Source organism: Glycine max, chromosome 10 (assembly GCF_000004515.6).
Source record: "Glycine max cultivar Williams 82 chromosome 10, Glycine_max_v4.0, whole genome shotgun sequence".
Lineage (NCBI taxonomy): Eukaryota > Viridiplantae > Streptophyta > Magnoliopsida > Fabales > Fabaceae > Glycine > Glycine max.
The window spans coordinates 867,075-883,605 of NC_038246.2; the positions used below are offsets into that span (position 1 = coordinate 867,075).

General features: G+C 32.0%; 2 protein-coding genes across 2 annotated transcripts; both read right to left on the reverse strand.

Moving 5' to 3' along the window:
- Positions 1–5,262: 5,262 nt before the first annotated feature.
- Positions 5,263–9,000, reverse strand: LOC100775246 (pectinesterase). The gene is made up of 2 exons (XM_003536807.4): positions 6,386–9,000; positions 5,263–6,236 (listed from the first exon to the last, which is right to left on the reverse strand). The coding sequence occupies exons 1-2, from the start codon at positions 7,389–7,391 to the stop codon at positions 5,518–5,520; spliced, it is 1,725 nt and encodes a 574-aa protein (XP_003536855.1). The 5' UTR covers positions 7,392–9,000; the 3' UTR covers positions 5,263–5,517.
- Positions 9,001–9,123: 123 nt separating this feature from the next.
- Positions 9,124–13,067, reverse strand: LOC100808383 (pto-interacting protein 1-like). The gene is made up of 8 exons (NM_001399764.1): positions 12,840–13,067; positions 11,942–12,038; positions 11,462–11,712; positions 11,242–11,368; positions 10,739–11,012; positions 10,451–10,583; positions 10,204–10,290; positions 9,124–9,757 (listed from the first exon to the last, which is right to left on the reverse strand). Exons 2-8 carry the CDS (start codon positions 12,024–12,026, stop codon positions 9,629–9,631), a joined length of 1,086 nt encoding a protein of 361 aa, NP_001386693.1. The 5' UTR covers positions 12,027–12,038; positions 12,840–13,067; the 3' UTR covers positions 9,124–9,628.
- Between the last annotated feature and the right edge of the window lie 3,464 nt (positions 13,068–16,531).

The following is a 16,531-nucleotide window of genomic DNA, read 5'->3' on the forward strand; positions in this document are numbered from 1 at the left end:
TGCAGTGCCATGAAATTTCTCCAACTTAATCATTGCCCTCCTCCACAAGAGCAAGTAAATCAAACTTTGTTTGTCAAACAAGGTTACAAATTTGATAGCTCTCTCAGTCTCTCTATATAGACAAGACATAAAAGTATGAAAAACATGTTTTGCGTTCATAAATTTCATTAAGTGGAGCAAAACAAAGCCAGTTATCAATGATCTTGTCCTTGTCCTCGGTTCTATCTCTGCCATTTGCATCTTTCTCTTCAACTTTAACTTCCCCAAATGTTCCTTTTCCTTCAAACACATCTAACCTAAGAAACTTAAAGAAATATTTCACAAATTCACTGCTTACAAAATGCATAAAATGAAGTGAGTCATCAATTGGAGTAAAACTAAAGAAGAGAAAAAAATGATAGTAAAGATGCAAAATGTGAGAAGAATATTATGTATAAAGAACATTATACTTTGTCTAGATTAGTACAACTATTTTTAATTAGTAAGCAAATGATTATGAATTAACTACCAGTCTTTGGACTTATTCCACAAATCCATATTACAAATTCATGTCCTTATCTCTATTAACTATTTTCTTTTTTTCTGCTTGCCATTTGATAAATATGTTTTGAGTTCCTTTGAAATTGCTGAATCGCATCTCTGTTTTGTATTTGTTCAAGTAGCTAGTCTCCCTTCCAATGTTATATTCGTTGAAAATCTCAAATTAGAAAAAATACAAGTAAATCCCCCATTCTTCTTTGACCCATATAATACACTCTGTTCATCACAGGCTGTTTTATCTCTTTCTTAATTGTTACTTGCTATGTGATATGCTCTCTGTCATTTTATTAAAATCATCATTTACTATATCTTCTTTTGATTTACCATGCTCAACCAGTAAACCTTTATTTCTGTTCAAATTCGAACTCTAGTTTTTCCCATGTTATTTCTTTGTTTTCTGCTTTACCTAAGTAAATGATATCATTTGAGGATGCCATTTGATAATTTTGATCCTATAGTACTGTCATTGTGTTTCTGAATCACCCAAAAATGTATTTCTTGATATTAAATATTGGATTTTTCGCACTCTGCTCCCCACAGTGGTAGTTTCTTAAATTTAAATTTTTCATGTCTCAAATCCAAATAAAAAGCATTTATAATACACTCACAATATAGCAATCTATCATTTGCTGTAGAAGAATGACATGCAGCAAAGTAATCATACAATGAGGTAAAAACTGAATAATTTGTAAAACACCTCCCCCTAAAGAATTTAATCATGGATTTTACTAACTACCCATGTCAAAAGAATAAATAATAGACACCTTCGCTACTGATGGTTTCTTAAAAGAAATTTACGATTTATCTATGAAAGTCAAATAAGAAAACGCCTACAATAAACCATATAAACAAGGCAATCATAATCTAACACCCTATAATCTGATGCAAGAAGAAAGCATCAATGAGAAATGGAAACATAAAATGAATTAAAAATTGAATAGTTTGTAAAAATATTTACCTAAATAGTTAAGCAAGGAGTAGTGATATAAATTTCAGCAATTAATGACAGCAACTCTGGTTAGTGGAGAGTTCTGAAGCAAATACTCCACTACCTTGTTTACTTCTTCATCGGACAAATTCATGTGTGGAATCACTTTCACTTTCAATGTCTCCAATCTAACAAAGCACAGAAGTTGAGTTTTCATTGTAGCAAGATTTGATAGATCCTACAGAATTAGAGTGAAATGAAGATATATTTCAATGGATACTGTAAAATGCAAGATTGAGTATAGGCAAAAATTGACATAAGAATGCAGGCATCGTATATTGTGTTTAATAGTTTTTTGCTCTCAGTGTTTAAACTAACATAAGGTTTGGATTTGTTTTTGTTTGAAAACATAATTTGTTTACAAAACCTATTTCTATTGTATGAGTTTGTTGTTGTGAAAATTAGTTATTTATTTCCAAAGTTATTTTAGATGATAACCTTGCATTTGCAAAAACAGGTTTTGAAATTCTTAAAATCACATTTCAATCCCCTTTTTATGATATTTATCTTTACAAATAAGGGTGTGCACATAAATTTATTTTCAAACTGAACTATTTTTTAACTGCATTAGTTTTTGAACCAAATTGGTTTTAGAATCAGTTTGGTACACTTAATAATCAAATTGCTTTTTCTAAAATCAAATTTTTTAAAAGAAAAAAAAATTGTAATTTAGTTCTAAAACAATTTGATTCTTAAAATTGATTTAAAACTAGTTCAAAATCAATTCGACCCGTAAATCGATTTTTAAAACCAATTTGAAATCAAATTGTTTTTAAAACCACTTCTCAAGTTTGGTTTAAGAATTGAATTGTTTAAACGAGTTCGAAACCGATTTAGTTCAAGGTTTTTTCAAATTGATTTTTGCACACTCTTATTTGTAGATATGAATTTAATTTTTACCAATCGAACTAACCTTTGTTGACTTATTTTTTATTTTTTAATATTGGACTTCATGATATTTTAACCATGACATTAATTTACATAATAAAAATCCAATGAGTGTAACTTGATTGACAACACACGTTGAATTTGTAGGAAAAAACTAGAGTTCAATCCCTGCAGAATATACTCTTGGGGAGGAACGATAAACTTTAAGTATGACTTAACCCTAAACCGATGATTAGTCCAAAAGCCAACCCAAAGAACCAAAGTTTGTAGGAATACATCAAGATCCCACCAAGAAGTCAAAATACCCTAATTACGATTGTTGAAAACAAATAAAATAATGAAAGTATGATATTTAAATTAGTACAATACACAATGTGAAAAATATAGTAATTGAAACTAAAAATTAGTAGATATCTTAACCATTACATCAATTAACATAGTAGAATACACAAATATGAAAAATATAATTAAAATAATTCATATATAAATAAAAATGATTATAAATTAATTAAAAAACTAAAGTTATAAATACTTCAAAATATATTTTATCCGTAAATTGAAATAAAAAATTATATAAAAATAATATATAAACATGTTTATTTGTGAGATTTTATATTTATTATCTATTTCAATAAATAATTTTATCAAACACTTATAATTTAATAAGCTAACTTATAACTTTTAATTATCGACTATCTATTAATTTTCAACTAGCAACAAGCCAAACCCACTAAAAATATAATATTATTATTTACTTTTTTCTGCACTAATATTTTTATTTGCTTAAGGATTAGAATAACTACAATTTCATTTTGGAATTTGAACAATGAAATTTAGAATTAAATGTTCTCCTTTAGTAATTAGTAATTTCAATTATGTATGTAAGCTTGATAATTTGATATTTTTAAATTTTAAGACTTTAATGTTGTTGAATTGTGATTAATGTTTGGATAATTAAATTTTATTTTAAGACTATAATTTGTTAAGACTTTTAAATAGTATTTATGTATTTAAGACATTTGAATGACTATTTTAATGGTAATATTATATATAGATGCTTGAATGGTTATGTTATTGGAGACATTTGTCATTTTGCCTATTAGTTATATCTATATAGTTGTGTGTTCAATCACTTGAATGTTTTTGATGAAAAAATGTTTCTTGTGTGATTTGTTATCAAAAGAAAAATGAAATAAACATAATATTATTATATGTTTAAAATAATATCATGTATTCTTATTTTATCAACAATTTTATATGTGTGATTTGCTATCAAAATATAATGGTTCTCCACAAAATGTCTTTTTTTTTTTTTATCAAAATACTTATAAAACATGATTAAAATAAAGATTCTCAAATACTTTGTCTACCCGGTGCATCTAACTATTAAAAAACTAGTGATCAATAATAAAACAAGTAAAGAATAGGAAAGGATAAAACGAAAAAGAAAGGATAAGATAATCTATAAGGATGCATTTGATTCGTTAAAAATCAAGAGATAGGACAACACAAAAATATTTGTCCAACATTTGATTTAAAAAATGATTGAGAGACAATACAAAATAAAGAATAATGAACTAGATAAATATCTAAAAACTTGTTTACTTGCATACTCATATGAGCCGGTCACCAACTTAAACCATAGGCTTTGATACCAATTGTTAGGGATTCGAGGGGTACACTTGTGGACCAGGAGCCACCACATAAGCAGACCTGACACCACACTAGTCTAACCCAAAATTTAAGACTCAGGTTTATGGGTCTTCTCTTCACTTATATGGTGTTGAACCTTTCCACTTCTACCCGATGTGGGACTTCACCTCACACTTGTAACCCAACAATACACACATCAAACAAGATACAACACAAAATTAATATTGTGTATCCATCATCAAACAACATATAATATCAAAAGTTGTCTTATAACTTAATTACTTATCCAATATTATTTTGTCCATCCAACATTTTTAACAAATCAATCAAACGCACCCTAAGAGTTACTTTCTTTAATCCTATGTTTATCCGTGTCATCTACATTACGCGTACAACTCCATTAAAGGAAACGGATTTCGTTTATGGAAAGACTAAATTGAGTTACAAATTGCAGTTTTAAGGAAATGTTTTTAATTTTATTAAATTAAGGATTAAAATGACGATGTATGAAAAATTTAGACACTAAATTTATTGTTTATTCTTATAGTATAAATAATTTATTTAGTTTTAAAAAATTAAAACAAAAAAAACATTAAAAAAATACTTCACACAATAAACAATTCCATGCAAGACCTAAATTGGCAGATTCTGAAAATGAAAGACTTTTTTGTGAATAAAAAAGAAAATTAAAGGAAATATTTCATGCTTAATTTGGGAGGACAATATTTTCACGCGGGATCCACCAAATTTTTTATATTTCCTTTTCATTTTATTCACAAAAAACACAGAAAAAGTTAATAATTTCCATCTTATTTTCATCATTTCTACTTCCTTTTTCACGTAATCAAATTAAAAAGTTCTAACTGCCAACAGAAAACCGAGTCTTACACAATTATCCCAAATCAAGATTTTTCCTTTACCTTATTAATTACTAGCTAAGAACCAAAATAACAAACGCCAGAAACACCCCTAACTTTTCCATGCAAATAAGTAATGCTGCTCTCTTTGATGCAATATAACTCGATCTTAGACGACCAGATGTATAGATGTACCTTTGTACTATTTTGACATTTTGAGAGAAAAAAAATATAAATATTATTATAGGTGATATGATATAATAAAAACAGAGAAAATAAATAAATATTAGATAGGTGCTTAAGATATATGAATATCCATATATCTTTTTCCCATTATAAACTTCTGAAGTCTCTTTTCAAAAAACAATGTAAAAAGTCCACATATATTAGCTGTACAGTTTTCTCATGTTTGTACAAGATATGATATGATTCCACCCTAGCTTGGAGGTAGAATCACAACAAGTGTGCTGAAAACAAAGCTAATTAATTTATTCTACGTATATATAACTATAGACACATTAATTTGCACAAAAAAAAAAACTTGTTCCCAAGATTAACCCTACAGCAGTATCATGCATGATGATAGATAATTCAAGGTTTGGTGAAACCAATGGTATAAGGAACGCCAGTAGCCTTCAACCAATCATCGGCATTTCCAGAAGGTCCACCTCTGAGGAATTGGCCAGCAGTGAATTGCTCAGCTTCGTTCTTATTAATATTGGGATGGTAACCCTTCCACTTAACCCTTCCTTGAACGTTGGAACCAGGTCCAACGTTAGCATACTCAGCATAGTACAACGTGTCAAGAAACAAGTTCCCACTCCAAGGGGTCCACCCCTCTGGCTGAATAAAGTCGCCAATGTTGGATTCCATAACCACTGTTCTTGCGAAGTCCTTCCACGGCCTCCCCAAGTAGGATTTCGTTTGGAACCTTGTAGGGAACAGAGCTTGCTCCGGCAGTATCTCGCAGTTCTGGAGCACGATTCCTGTGGCCATGTTCTTCTGCTTGGTTCCATCTGCGGTCACCGTGTTGAATTGGTTAGCTTCTGGCTTCCTTACTATGATTCTCGAGTTCTGGATCAGAGTTGGAGCTGCTCCGAAGATGAAGTCTATGGTGCCCGAGATTTCGCAGTTGCGGTAGAATTGACGGTTGGCTTGGGTGTACAATGTGTCTTGGTAACCGTGCATGGCACAGTCGAACATGGCCGACATGTCTCCTTGGTTTCTGAATGCCACTGCTTGGTGCTTCTTTGCACCCGCTGTGTTCTCGAATGCTATTGACTTGGCAATGAATCCAGGTGCAGTATTGGCTGCATGCATGCATAATTAGTTAATAATGCCCAATCAAATGTTTACTATAATCCCAAAAATTAATTGAAACCATTCAGGTTTAATTAATATTATTTTCGATTTCCATCGGATAAGGAAAAAAAAATTATTAACTATAGAGAATACTTACCAAAGGTGGCAGTTTGCATTGTCTTGACGCCATCTATAAAGTTTTTGTTACCAGTAATAATGGATTTTGTAGGGCCATCACCATAAATCAAAATATTCTCTGACTTCTTAGGGATAGTGATATACTCGTTATAAATCCCAGCTTTAACATAAATAATGAATCTGCCTTTGAAATTCTTAGGGTAGGAGTCAATAGCTTGCTTAACGGATTTAAATTGACCACTACCATCTAGGGCAACCACTGCATTGGGTGGGGGTGCACCTCCTTGGTTCATCTTAGCAAGTAGCCTGCGATCTGCAGCAGAGAACCACGTAGGGTACCCTTCAGCATCAAGCTCGAGAAGACGACGAGAAGCCGGGTTCAAATCCAACTTGAGGTCAAAACTCTGAAGGATTTTGGATAAGTTGGTGACAATGTCTAGGACTATGCCAGTGAGCTTCCCCATTTGGTCCAAACTTCCTGTGTGCAGTTGTTCCTTAATTTCCTGCTCACCGTTGGTCTCGTTGTTGAAGCCGTCCATGCATGATTGCTGGTACGAGATAATTGCACTCAACCAGTTCCTGAAGTCAGGAGATTGGTCATGCAGCGCTTGAATGTTGTGATTGTTAACCAAATTAGCCGAGGACTCGATGCTGTCCAAGGCGAATTCGATTAAGTCCTTGCAATCATCAAGGGCCATTTTGATGCCAGGATCTTTGTCTCCATGTTCCACTTTGAGCCTATCACTCATGTTCAATGCTTGGATCACGCTTTTCACCGTTGCTTCCACTCCAGCAGCTATGTATGCCTTTGGATCTGAGGAATTCGTGCTGTTCACGGTAATAAGAGTATCGTGACAAAGCTTAGGGTCATCGGTGCCTTCACACATTGCCTTCACGGATTTCTGTTGAGCTTCTACTTCAGGATTGGATGTGCCCTTTCTGTTAACAACAACCACAACACCGATGGCAACACCCACCACAAGGATTAGGGAAACACCAGATGCAAGTATTTTTCCATTCACCATTTTTGTTTTTTTTTTCTTTTTTTATAATAGGAAAGATGAAATATAGATTTCCTCCCCTTTATTTGATTTCTTGTACGGGAGGATGACGTATATATATATATATATATATGATTGATTAGTATATTTTTTTGTATATATGAATTACACATCACAATACAATGATTCAACGGGTTTATATAGGTAGATAGCTAGTTTAACTTTGCTTCTATCCTCTTGGAATAGATGAACGAGAGTTCAGAATTTTAGGAAAGATTAACTAGGACACCACTATTTCTTGAACAGCCGTTTATTGCTATGGTGGAAAAATAATCCTCCTATAATAAGTGAGGCTGTTATTAATTTCCTGAGTAAGATTTCTGTGTTGTGTTGATGGTGGATAATGTTTGCTTGCATTGTGATGGCCAATAATAGTTGAGGCCTGGACCATTTTTCAGTCCATAGATACTTTCAAGTTGTCCTTTGTTTTTGCAAAACCGCAGGAGTATTATTACCATTAATTAAGATGATAAGGCTTTGTGCATTATAAGATGATTTGAATCTTATTATTAAATAAAAATTGACAGTTCAGTCATACGATTTTTTAATTAAATATCACGTTAATTTTTTAAAAAAATTACATAAAATTTGTAATTAAATATACAATGTAAACAGTTAATTTTAATCTCATAACCATCATATGGATTTAACCAGCAGTTTGAAAATCAAATCTGTCACCTCTATGCAATTTGCATTAACACAAGAATTTGCCGTCCAATTTTCCTTTTTATTTTTTTTATATATAAAAATAAGTAAAAAAAAAAATCAAGTTGTAGATTGAACAAGACATTTATGTGCTTGAATAACATAATTATTCGAATTGATTTGATTTATTAAACCAAACTCTCCTTGCTAGAAGATATGGGTTACTTGCTCCTAAGTTTGATTTATTGATTAATTAGAGATAATTTTTATTTAATTGTAAACAGTATATTAAAAAAATATCCTAAAATACCAACATATCATTAGTGTAATTAAGTGATATTCAACTTAGATTGGATTTGAGTCCTATAAATAAAAATAAAAAATATAATTGAAACAAAGATTTCACTAAAAGTAATTTGATCAATTCAATGTAGATTAGTTTGTATGAATTTTATTGGGAAACTCAATTTGATCTCTAAGTGCTTGTTACTTTATATCATCAGAATTGTCATTTATTTTATTTTAAACAAATCCAACTAAAAAAATTAGTTGTAAATCAAATAATATTCTAAATTTAATGATTTTCATACATACCGAATAGGGCATAATTTGTAATTGTAAAGTTGTTACATGCAATGAATATTTCTCTTATAAGGGCAAACGAAGAACATGATCCTGAGATAATACCAGAAGCAATTTCATTTTGCTTCCAAGTCTTCTCAATTCTCGAGTGCTTATTTAATCTTTCTACGTTGAAATCATTTCCATTAAAAACCATAATCCTCCCTGTTTATTATTTGCCATTGGAATTGATTATGATCTACACACCAAAGAGAGCAGAGGAGAACGACACCATTTCCTCACCGTACAACCAGACAAAAGAAAACCTTATTCAGACACAATTTAACCAAATCATATTTTATGTGTAAAATTATATAAGCCATAATAAAAGTGCACCATGAATCATTCGAGCATAATTCGTAATTCCCCAACGTGCCAAAATAAATTAGTAAGGAAACGAAAACAATCATATATGATTAAAAAAATTAAATCGCAAACGAAACAACAGCCACAACATTGAGCAGTGAAACAATATTTTCTTTTTTCTTTCCTAAAACATTGGAATTGAAATTTTGAGTAATTTATACAACTCTCAATTTGACAAACATTTTAATGAAAAAAATTAAAAGAATCAATCTAATAAGAACGGCTCTCGGTGAATAACTGTTTCCAGTAGAGATAGTCCATTGACTTGCTCTTAGCTTTGAGTATACACAATTCTGTTTTGCAGTTTTTCCCAACACTTTATCGTAAAGACGGCAATCATCCCAGAAGTAAAGGATAGAAAGGAAAAAAAATAGACAAAGCAAGTACATTAAAATGAATAAAAGCAAGGAAACAGCAAAGAACCTCATGGATTATGAACAAAATGAATGCAGTGTAAACAATGGGATATAAAGTCATGTCTGAGCAATTTACCACCAGCTTCTGAAGTTATATTTTGCATGCACACTTGTGCACATACTCACAAATATGTAGAGAAAGTGATACAGAGATTAATTGGGTATTTCACCGGCAGGTCCAGGTCGTGCAGTCAACAAAGGTTGAAGAGCTTTGACTACAATGCTCATGTTTGGTCTGAAATCAGCTTCATATTGCACACACAGTGCAGCAACAGCAGCCATCTATAATTAATCAAGTATCATGTTATCCATGAGTATTGTTCAAGTATATGTTTTATCATTAAGGACAGTTGTTATGGGATTCTGTGGTTTCAATAAAGATTCCCAGAAAGAAAAAAAATGTATATTAGCATAATGAATGCCAATGACTCGTACTGAAATTGAGATCATAAACAACATAAAGACATTGTCTTCCGATTGCTCAGCTAATTATATCCAACAAATTTCCACCTAAAGGGAATGTAATACAGCAGTTTTAGACTCAAAATTTGGTCTTTTTGCATATTCAGTATTTACTACCTAAAAAAATAGAATTCTGATGTTATCTCTAGAGTTTTCCAATTCATATGCATACAATTTAAAATAATATATAACATAATATTTTCATGGACTTTCAATACCACCTTAGCAAGAAAATGAAAAAAAAAAAACTAATAGAAAGTAAGCACCTTAGCAACAGCTTTGGGTGGGTATTCTCCTCCTAGTCTTGTATCAACACACTGCCTGACTTTATCCTCACTGAGTTTTGGTGTAGCCTGAAACAATATACATCAATTGCTGCCATCAGTTTCATCAGCTAGGATTTTAGAGTGGACAATACGCCATAATAAAAAAAGTTTAGTTTCTCCTCCTTTTGACTGGAGTGTGTGTTCAGGGGCAACGAGACTAAAGATAAGAAATAGCTTAAATTAGTACCCAAGTAACCAGACTCTGCTGTCCACGTGGTAGTGTATGATCAACAGGTTTCCTTCCAGTCAGAAGTTCCAGAAGAACAACGCCAAAACTGTATACATCACTCTTAGCATTCAATTGTCCAGTCATTGCATATCTGCATCCACAAGATTAGACAGATAGTAATTCAGCAGTCTGAGGCCAGGGAACTAGATAAAATCAAAAGTTTGTTTCTCCAGATATAATGTCTGTTTATTGACTTTAGTCAACTGTGGCAGAAAAGAAATTGATAAGTTGATAATCATGTCTTACTCTGGAGCATGATAACCAAAGGTTCCAAGGACACGAGTAGAATGAAGACGTGCAGCCATGTCAGGAGCCTGATTTGATAAATCAAAATCTGCAATTTTAGCAACATCATCATCAAAGATTAGCACATTGCTTGACTTGATGTCCCGGTGGATAATGTGTGGATCAGCCTTCTCATGCAAGTATTCAAGTCCTCTTGCCGCCCCTACGGCAATTTTTACTCTTTGTGCCCATGTCAAAACTGGGCCAGGCTGTGCTCCTTTAACACCTTTTCTGCCTGCATGTACAACAACAATTATGAGAACATTTACACATAATAAACATACAGACTTGACTAATATATCTCTCAAGTAGTGACATTGCCTCTCAAGGCAACAAAAACAAAAAAACAACATCAAAAGCTATAATCTCCTCAGTTCTTCTAACATATAGAAAAACAATTCAATTAACCGTTACAGATGATAATGATTTTATAATTTAACCAATTGAAAGGCAAAACTATATACCGTGTAAAATATCATGAAGAGACCCATTAGATGCAAACTCATAAGCAAGAATACGGGAGCTTCCATCAATGCAATATCCAAGCAACTGAACAAAATTTTCATGCTTCAACCTTGATACCATTGAAACCTAAAAGTTCAAAAACAACAGGTTTTATGGGAATTGAACAACTTAATGACCTGACAAAAAAAATACTAAGCCAAGAATGGCGCTTATACATACCTGGGCTAAAAATTCCTCATCAGGCTGTTTACTGGCATCCAACTTCTTGATTGCTGCAGCCAGCTCACTTTTAAGAACACCATAATATACTCTTCCATAGGATCCCTCTCCAATCAGAGCATCTTGACCAAAGTTATCTGTAACTTCTTTCAGTTCATCTGCTGATATATTAGGAACTTCAATGGGCTGAGGTTTAACAGGCTGAGTGCCCTGCTTTGCAGTTTCAGAAGCAAGATAATTTCCATCATTTCCTGCATAATAGAATTTATCACAATAACTTCATCAAATTCAATATTCAGGTAAAATAACATCAAACAAATTAAAACAATGAAGTATTCATAATGAAGCATTTCAATCACATATTGCATATCCAATCCGATTTGACATGGAAATATCACTCAAAGATGCATGACTGCTTAGAGTTGCAAACTAAATACATCATCCCTGATTCATTGCTCTAGCTTATATGAACCAAATTACCTGCTGGATTTTTTACGACGTATGGTCCTCCACTTTCAGCAGCCTTGTGGAGGTCATCCTCTTCGCAACAGCTGAAACAACTCATGATTCTTTCCCACTGAAATAATTCAATAGACCATTAAATCATATACTAACAACTGTTAATTGTTAATCTTGAATACAAAGTCTCTATAAATAAAATAAAAAAATGCATCCATGAAGATGTTCATTCCTACAAAAGAAGATACATCCCGGTGGCAACTGCAACTTTCATCAATTCAAAAGGAAAGAAGGAAGGAAATAGTGCTATTTGGTGTGGTTTCTTTCCAATTACGATGAGTTCTACTTCGAAGGGTGTTTGGTTTTCAGTTGACACACATTCCAAACCACATTCAACTCAATCCATGAGTCTAGGGTTATTGGACTCAACGGCCGTTTCAGGCTTCATTTCAGTGGCATGATATGAAAATATGAATAGAAGCAACTCATTTATTTAATAATTAATTAAAACAAGCAATATAGCCTAGCCAAATAACTCAGAAAAACCATCAAATAGAAAACCGAGATTATTACATTCTAAATTTTTATTTGCATAATTCCATCATCCTTGGACAACAAACGATGCGTGAAAACTTCACTGCCGTGAAATCAGACAATACTAATGTAAGCTCAACGCTTTGGTCAGCAAAATCTCAATCCAAAAGGAAACGGATCGAAACGGTTTCAGCCAATCAGAGCAAAGTACAACTAAAGTCCAAGCTATCAGTCACAGATCAGTGAAACGCGGAAGCGAACCGGTTAATACAGGCAGAAAGGTAAATTTTGCAGGAATATAAAAATAAATAAATAACATAAAAAGGAAAGGCGAACGCAAAAGTGACATTGAAGAGTGCGTGTGATATGATAGATCGATGAGTACCTGAAATGGTGGAAAGTGAAGATGCGAAGGGGAGGATCTCGGTGAAAGATGCGCAGGATAAGAAGGGAGGAGTGCGTAGGATAAAAGAGTAGAACAAGTTCTTGAACTGGAAACGGAATGATGAATGAGTTACTACTAGTGCATTATTATTAGTTACAACTTACAATGATTTGTTTATTTATTTATTTATCTTCTCTAGAACAAATAATAAGTATCATGGTGTATTGTATGTATTATCCATCATCTCACTATTTAAATAGCACTAATTGAGGCTCTTTTACGTGTTCCACACCGACCTTGCTAGCCAGACTTGACTTGCGAGGTATACACACTACACACCGGTGGGTACAGTAAAGTGTGAATGGGCCTGCCCCTGTTTCAATTAGTTTAATATATCTCAAGCTTTGTTAATGAAATTCTCAGGATTATAATTGAAAATGCTCAAATAATACAAATATAAATTATATTAAGTTTTTTATATATTCACTATTAATTTTTACTTTTTATCTGAAATTTAATTAATTATATATTTTTTTGTCATCATATATTATTAGTGTGAGGTACCTATTAAAAAATTTAATCACATGTTTGTCTTCCATGTATGAATTTAGTCAATGTAGTTGAGTATTAATTATTAAAAGAATTATAACAATTTACACTATCATGCATAAAATGGATTAAAAAAATCCTCAGTGCTAAAATGTGATAATTGATCATTGGTTCAAATAATCCTGGGACATTCACTGGGATTTTTAATATTTTCATCTTTTCGAAAGTAAGTTTGGTACACTATCTTTTCAGAGCTATTTAAATCTACTCTTCGGAAGACTTGACTAATGTAATCATACTTTAGGATAGTTGCATCCACTAATTATTTTGTCATACAAAAACTGCTAACGCGTGTTTTATGTGTTCAAAATCGCGTTTCTAACTTCTACCAATAAAACATTTCCAATTTATCTTCTCTCTCTCTCTTTTTAGTTTTGGACCACACTAACAACTATAACATATTGGCAAAAGTTCTGCCAAGTTAGACTGAAAAAATTCTGCCAACAAAACATTTCCAATTTATCTTTTTCCAGCAAGCGTAGGTTTGTTTTAAAATTTAGTAGAATTTATTTTGAAAAAATTAGTTTTAAGTTAATGAAAATAATTTATGTGCATCTAATTAATTTAAATTACATATTTGTTTATAAAAAACTTGAATTTAATTACATTTTATATATTTTCTATTAGCTGTCCAATGTACTATAGATACTTGTATAGTATTTTTTGTTGACCAAAATCTTAGTTGGTGAGCATTTTTCTTTTAAAAAAACTAAACAACTCAAAAAAGAAAAGAAATAAAAAATGTAATTGGTCCCCTTAATCAAATAAAAATAAATCATATGGTTATTTTATAGCATAAATCAATCTGTTTTGTTGAGGCCAAAATTAAATATGATTAGACTAAATTAAGATTTTGGTTCACCAAAAAAAGTTGAGATTCTTAATTAAATAAAAGAATTTAACTTGACAAATAATATCAGCTGAAACATTTGTCTAATTCATGACTTAGATATATTAATTACGATATTAGACTAGCCCAACTTGACAATTCAAACTAGAAAGACTGGAACAGTTATTCAGAAACTCGTATACATTCAAGCATTGAGAAAGTCAATAAGGAATAGGTAAAATCTCACCATGCATGAAAGAAGCACAACTCCTGTTGAAAAAAAACAAAAACAAAACAATTTGTGTGCCCGGCCCACGCGCGTTTCTTTTCTCAGCTGCGCGAGCAATTTCCTTTCTTTTTTTATAAGAGTGTGAGAAATTTCCTTGAAACAAATTAAGAACAATATTCCACCTTGTTCTATACCACTCAATTTTTTGTCAAATGCTTATGATTTCAAGACTTTTTTTTATAGAATTAAAATAATATTGTTATTTTGAAGATATAATTCTCATTTTGAATATGTCATAAATAAATAATGAGTATTTTCTTTGTAGGTGTTGCTTTTGTCAAAGAATAAACGTAGAAGGCTAGTCGCTAGGTCTAATTTAACGGAAGTAATCATTGTCATGACTTAAGATTCATTTGAGCCTTTATATATCCTTTGTTGGGTCATCCTAATCCAAAAAAAAGGAAAATATAATCTTATTAGTTTTGACCTAATTTAGAAAGAAAAAGTTGGAATCAGTGTTAATGATTCAGCTATTGTGTGGATTAAACCATCTAGTCTACACAAAGAGATTTATCTTGTTCTCGTAGGAGAGTTGTAATCTAAAAGCAAGATCCTTGGATCAAACAAGTAACAAAATACTCAATCTAATTTTAAGAGGATCCACAATCCTCTATGTCCTGTGCTATAAGTGTGAGGACTTGTCTAAATGAGATCCTTGAACCAAGCTATTAATAGAGTACTATCCCCTATGTCCTGTTAAGTTAAATGAGGTCCTTGAACCAAGCTATTAATAAAGTACTGCTTGGTCTATGTTTGAGAATGTCAACTAACTTATAACATACATATCAATCAAGTTGATCAAATAAATCAAAAATAGATACTAATAATTCCACAGTTTGTTTTAATAAAATAAAGTCTAGATGAAATAATATTATTTTTTTTTATCAAGAACAAAATCATTTCATTTCATCAAGGATACTCGATGATACAAAAACAGGAATATAATCAAAACTATGGATGCCAGTTTAAAATCTTGATGCTCTTGCAAACTTATGAGCGACGAGATTAACATGCCTCCTAACTAAACTCATGCTAGAGTGTGTAACGTGAGAGAAAAGGGATTTACAATTTGATAGAATAGAGTAAAAATGAGAGACTCCATTTCTACCTTGAGCTATTTGATCATGAACCCTTTTACATCTGTTTCATAAAGTAAAAATGAGAGAAACTATACTATGGATGTAGAGTGTAGTATGAGAACTCACCAAGAGCCACTCCGAGTAATAGTGTTATTAAAGGAATGTTGTTATTTTCTAGACAAAATAATTTGACAAATTTGAGAATAGATTCATAAAGCCATTTTGAATTTTCATATTATGGCTAGATATTGTTTATCAATCATGCTCAATTTTCCCTGGGAATCATGACACTCTAAGCAAGCAATTATTGCGTTAACAATTCTGGAAGATTTTGGTTTCATGGTCATGGATGGTGATAGTCTTCTGTTGTAATGAAAACATTGCAAGTTGCAACATGACCAATATCTGGCGAATCGCGAATTAAGGTATGGAGTTAGACATGTTCTTAGCAATAATGCCGCGGTGCAAGTACTTGTTAAATTAAACATGTATATAAAAAAACAAAGGCTGTTAGCTCGGAGGGGATCTAAAACAGACTCATGCATGTTGCGAGATGTTAATAATAGTTATTAAAGAAACAAAAGAAAAAAGGGGATAGAACAGGAATTTCAAATTCAATTCTTCTCTCTGCGTCAGCGTTACGTTAATGTCTCTGGGTTGCGCTGTTAGTTAGTTTGGCAGGTTGTAGTGGTTATGGTGTCTGGAGTGCTTTATTTAATTTGGAGCAAATGGCCGAAGGGAACAGTGGAGAATATTTACGCGGCTTTGGTTGGATTTGTGGGATAATGGAAAAAACTAAAAAGCACTTCTCTCTCTCAGGGGTTCATACTTATGTTCACCAATAAATCATTTCCATTACAAAAACTAAAAATTTACCAAAAAGCGA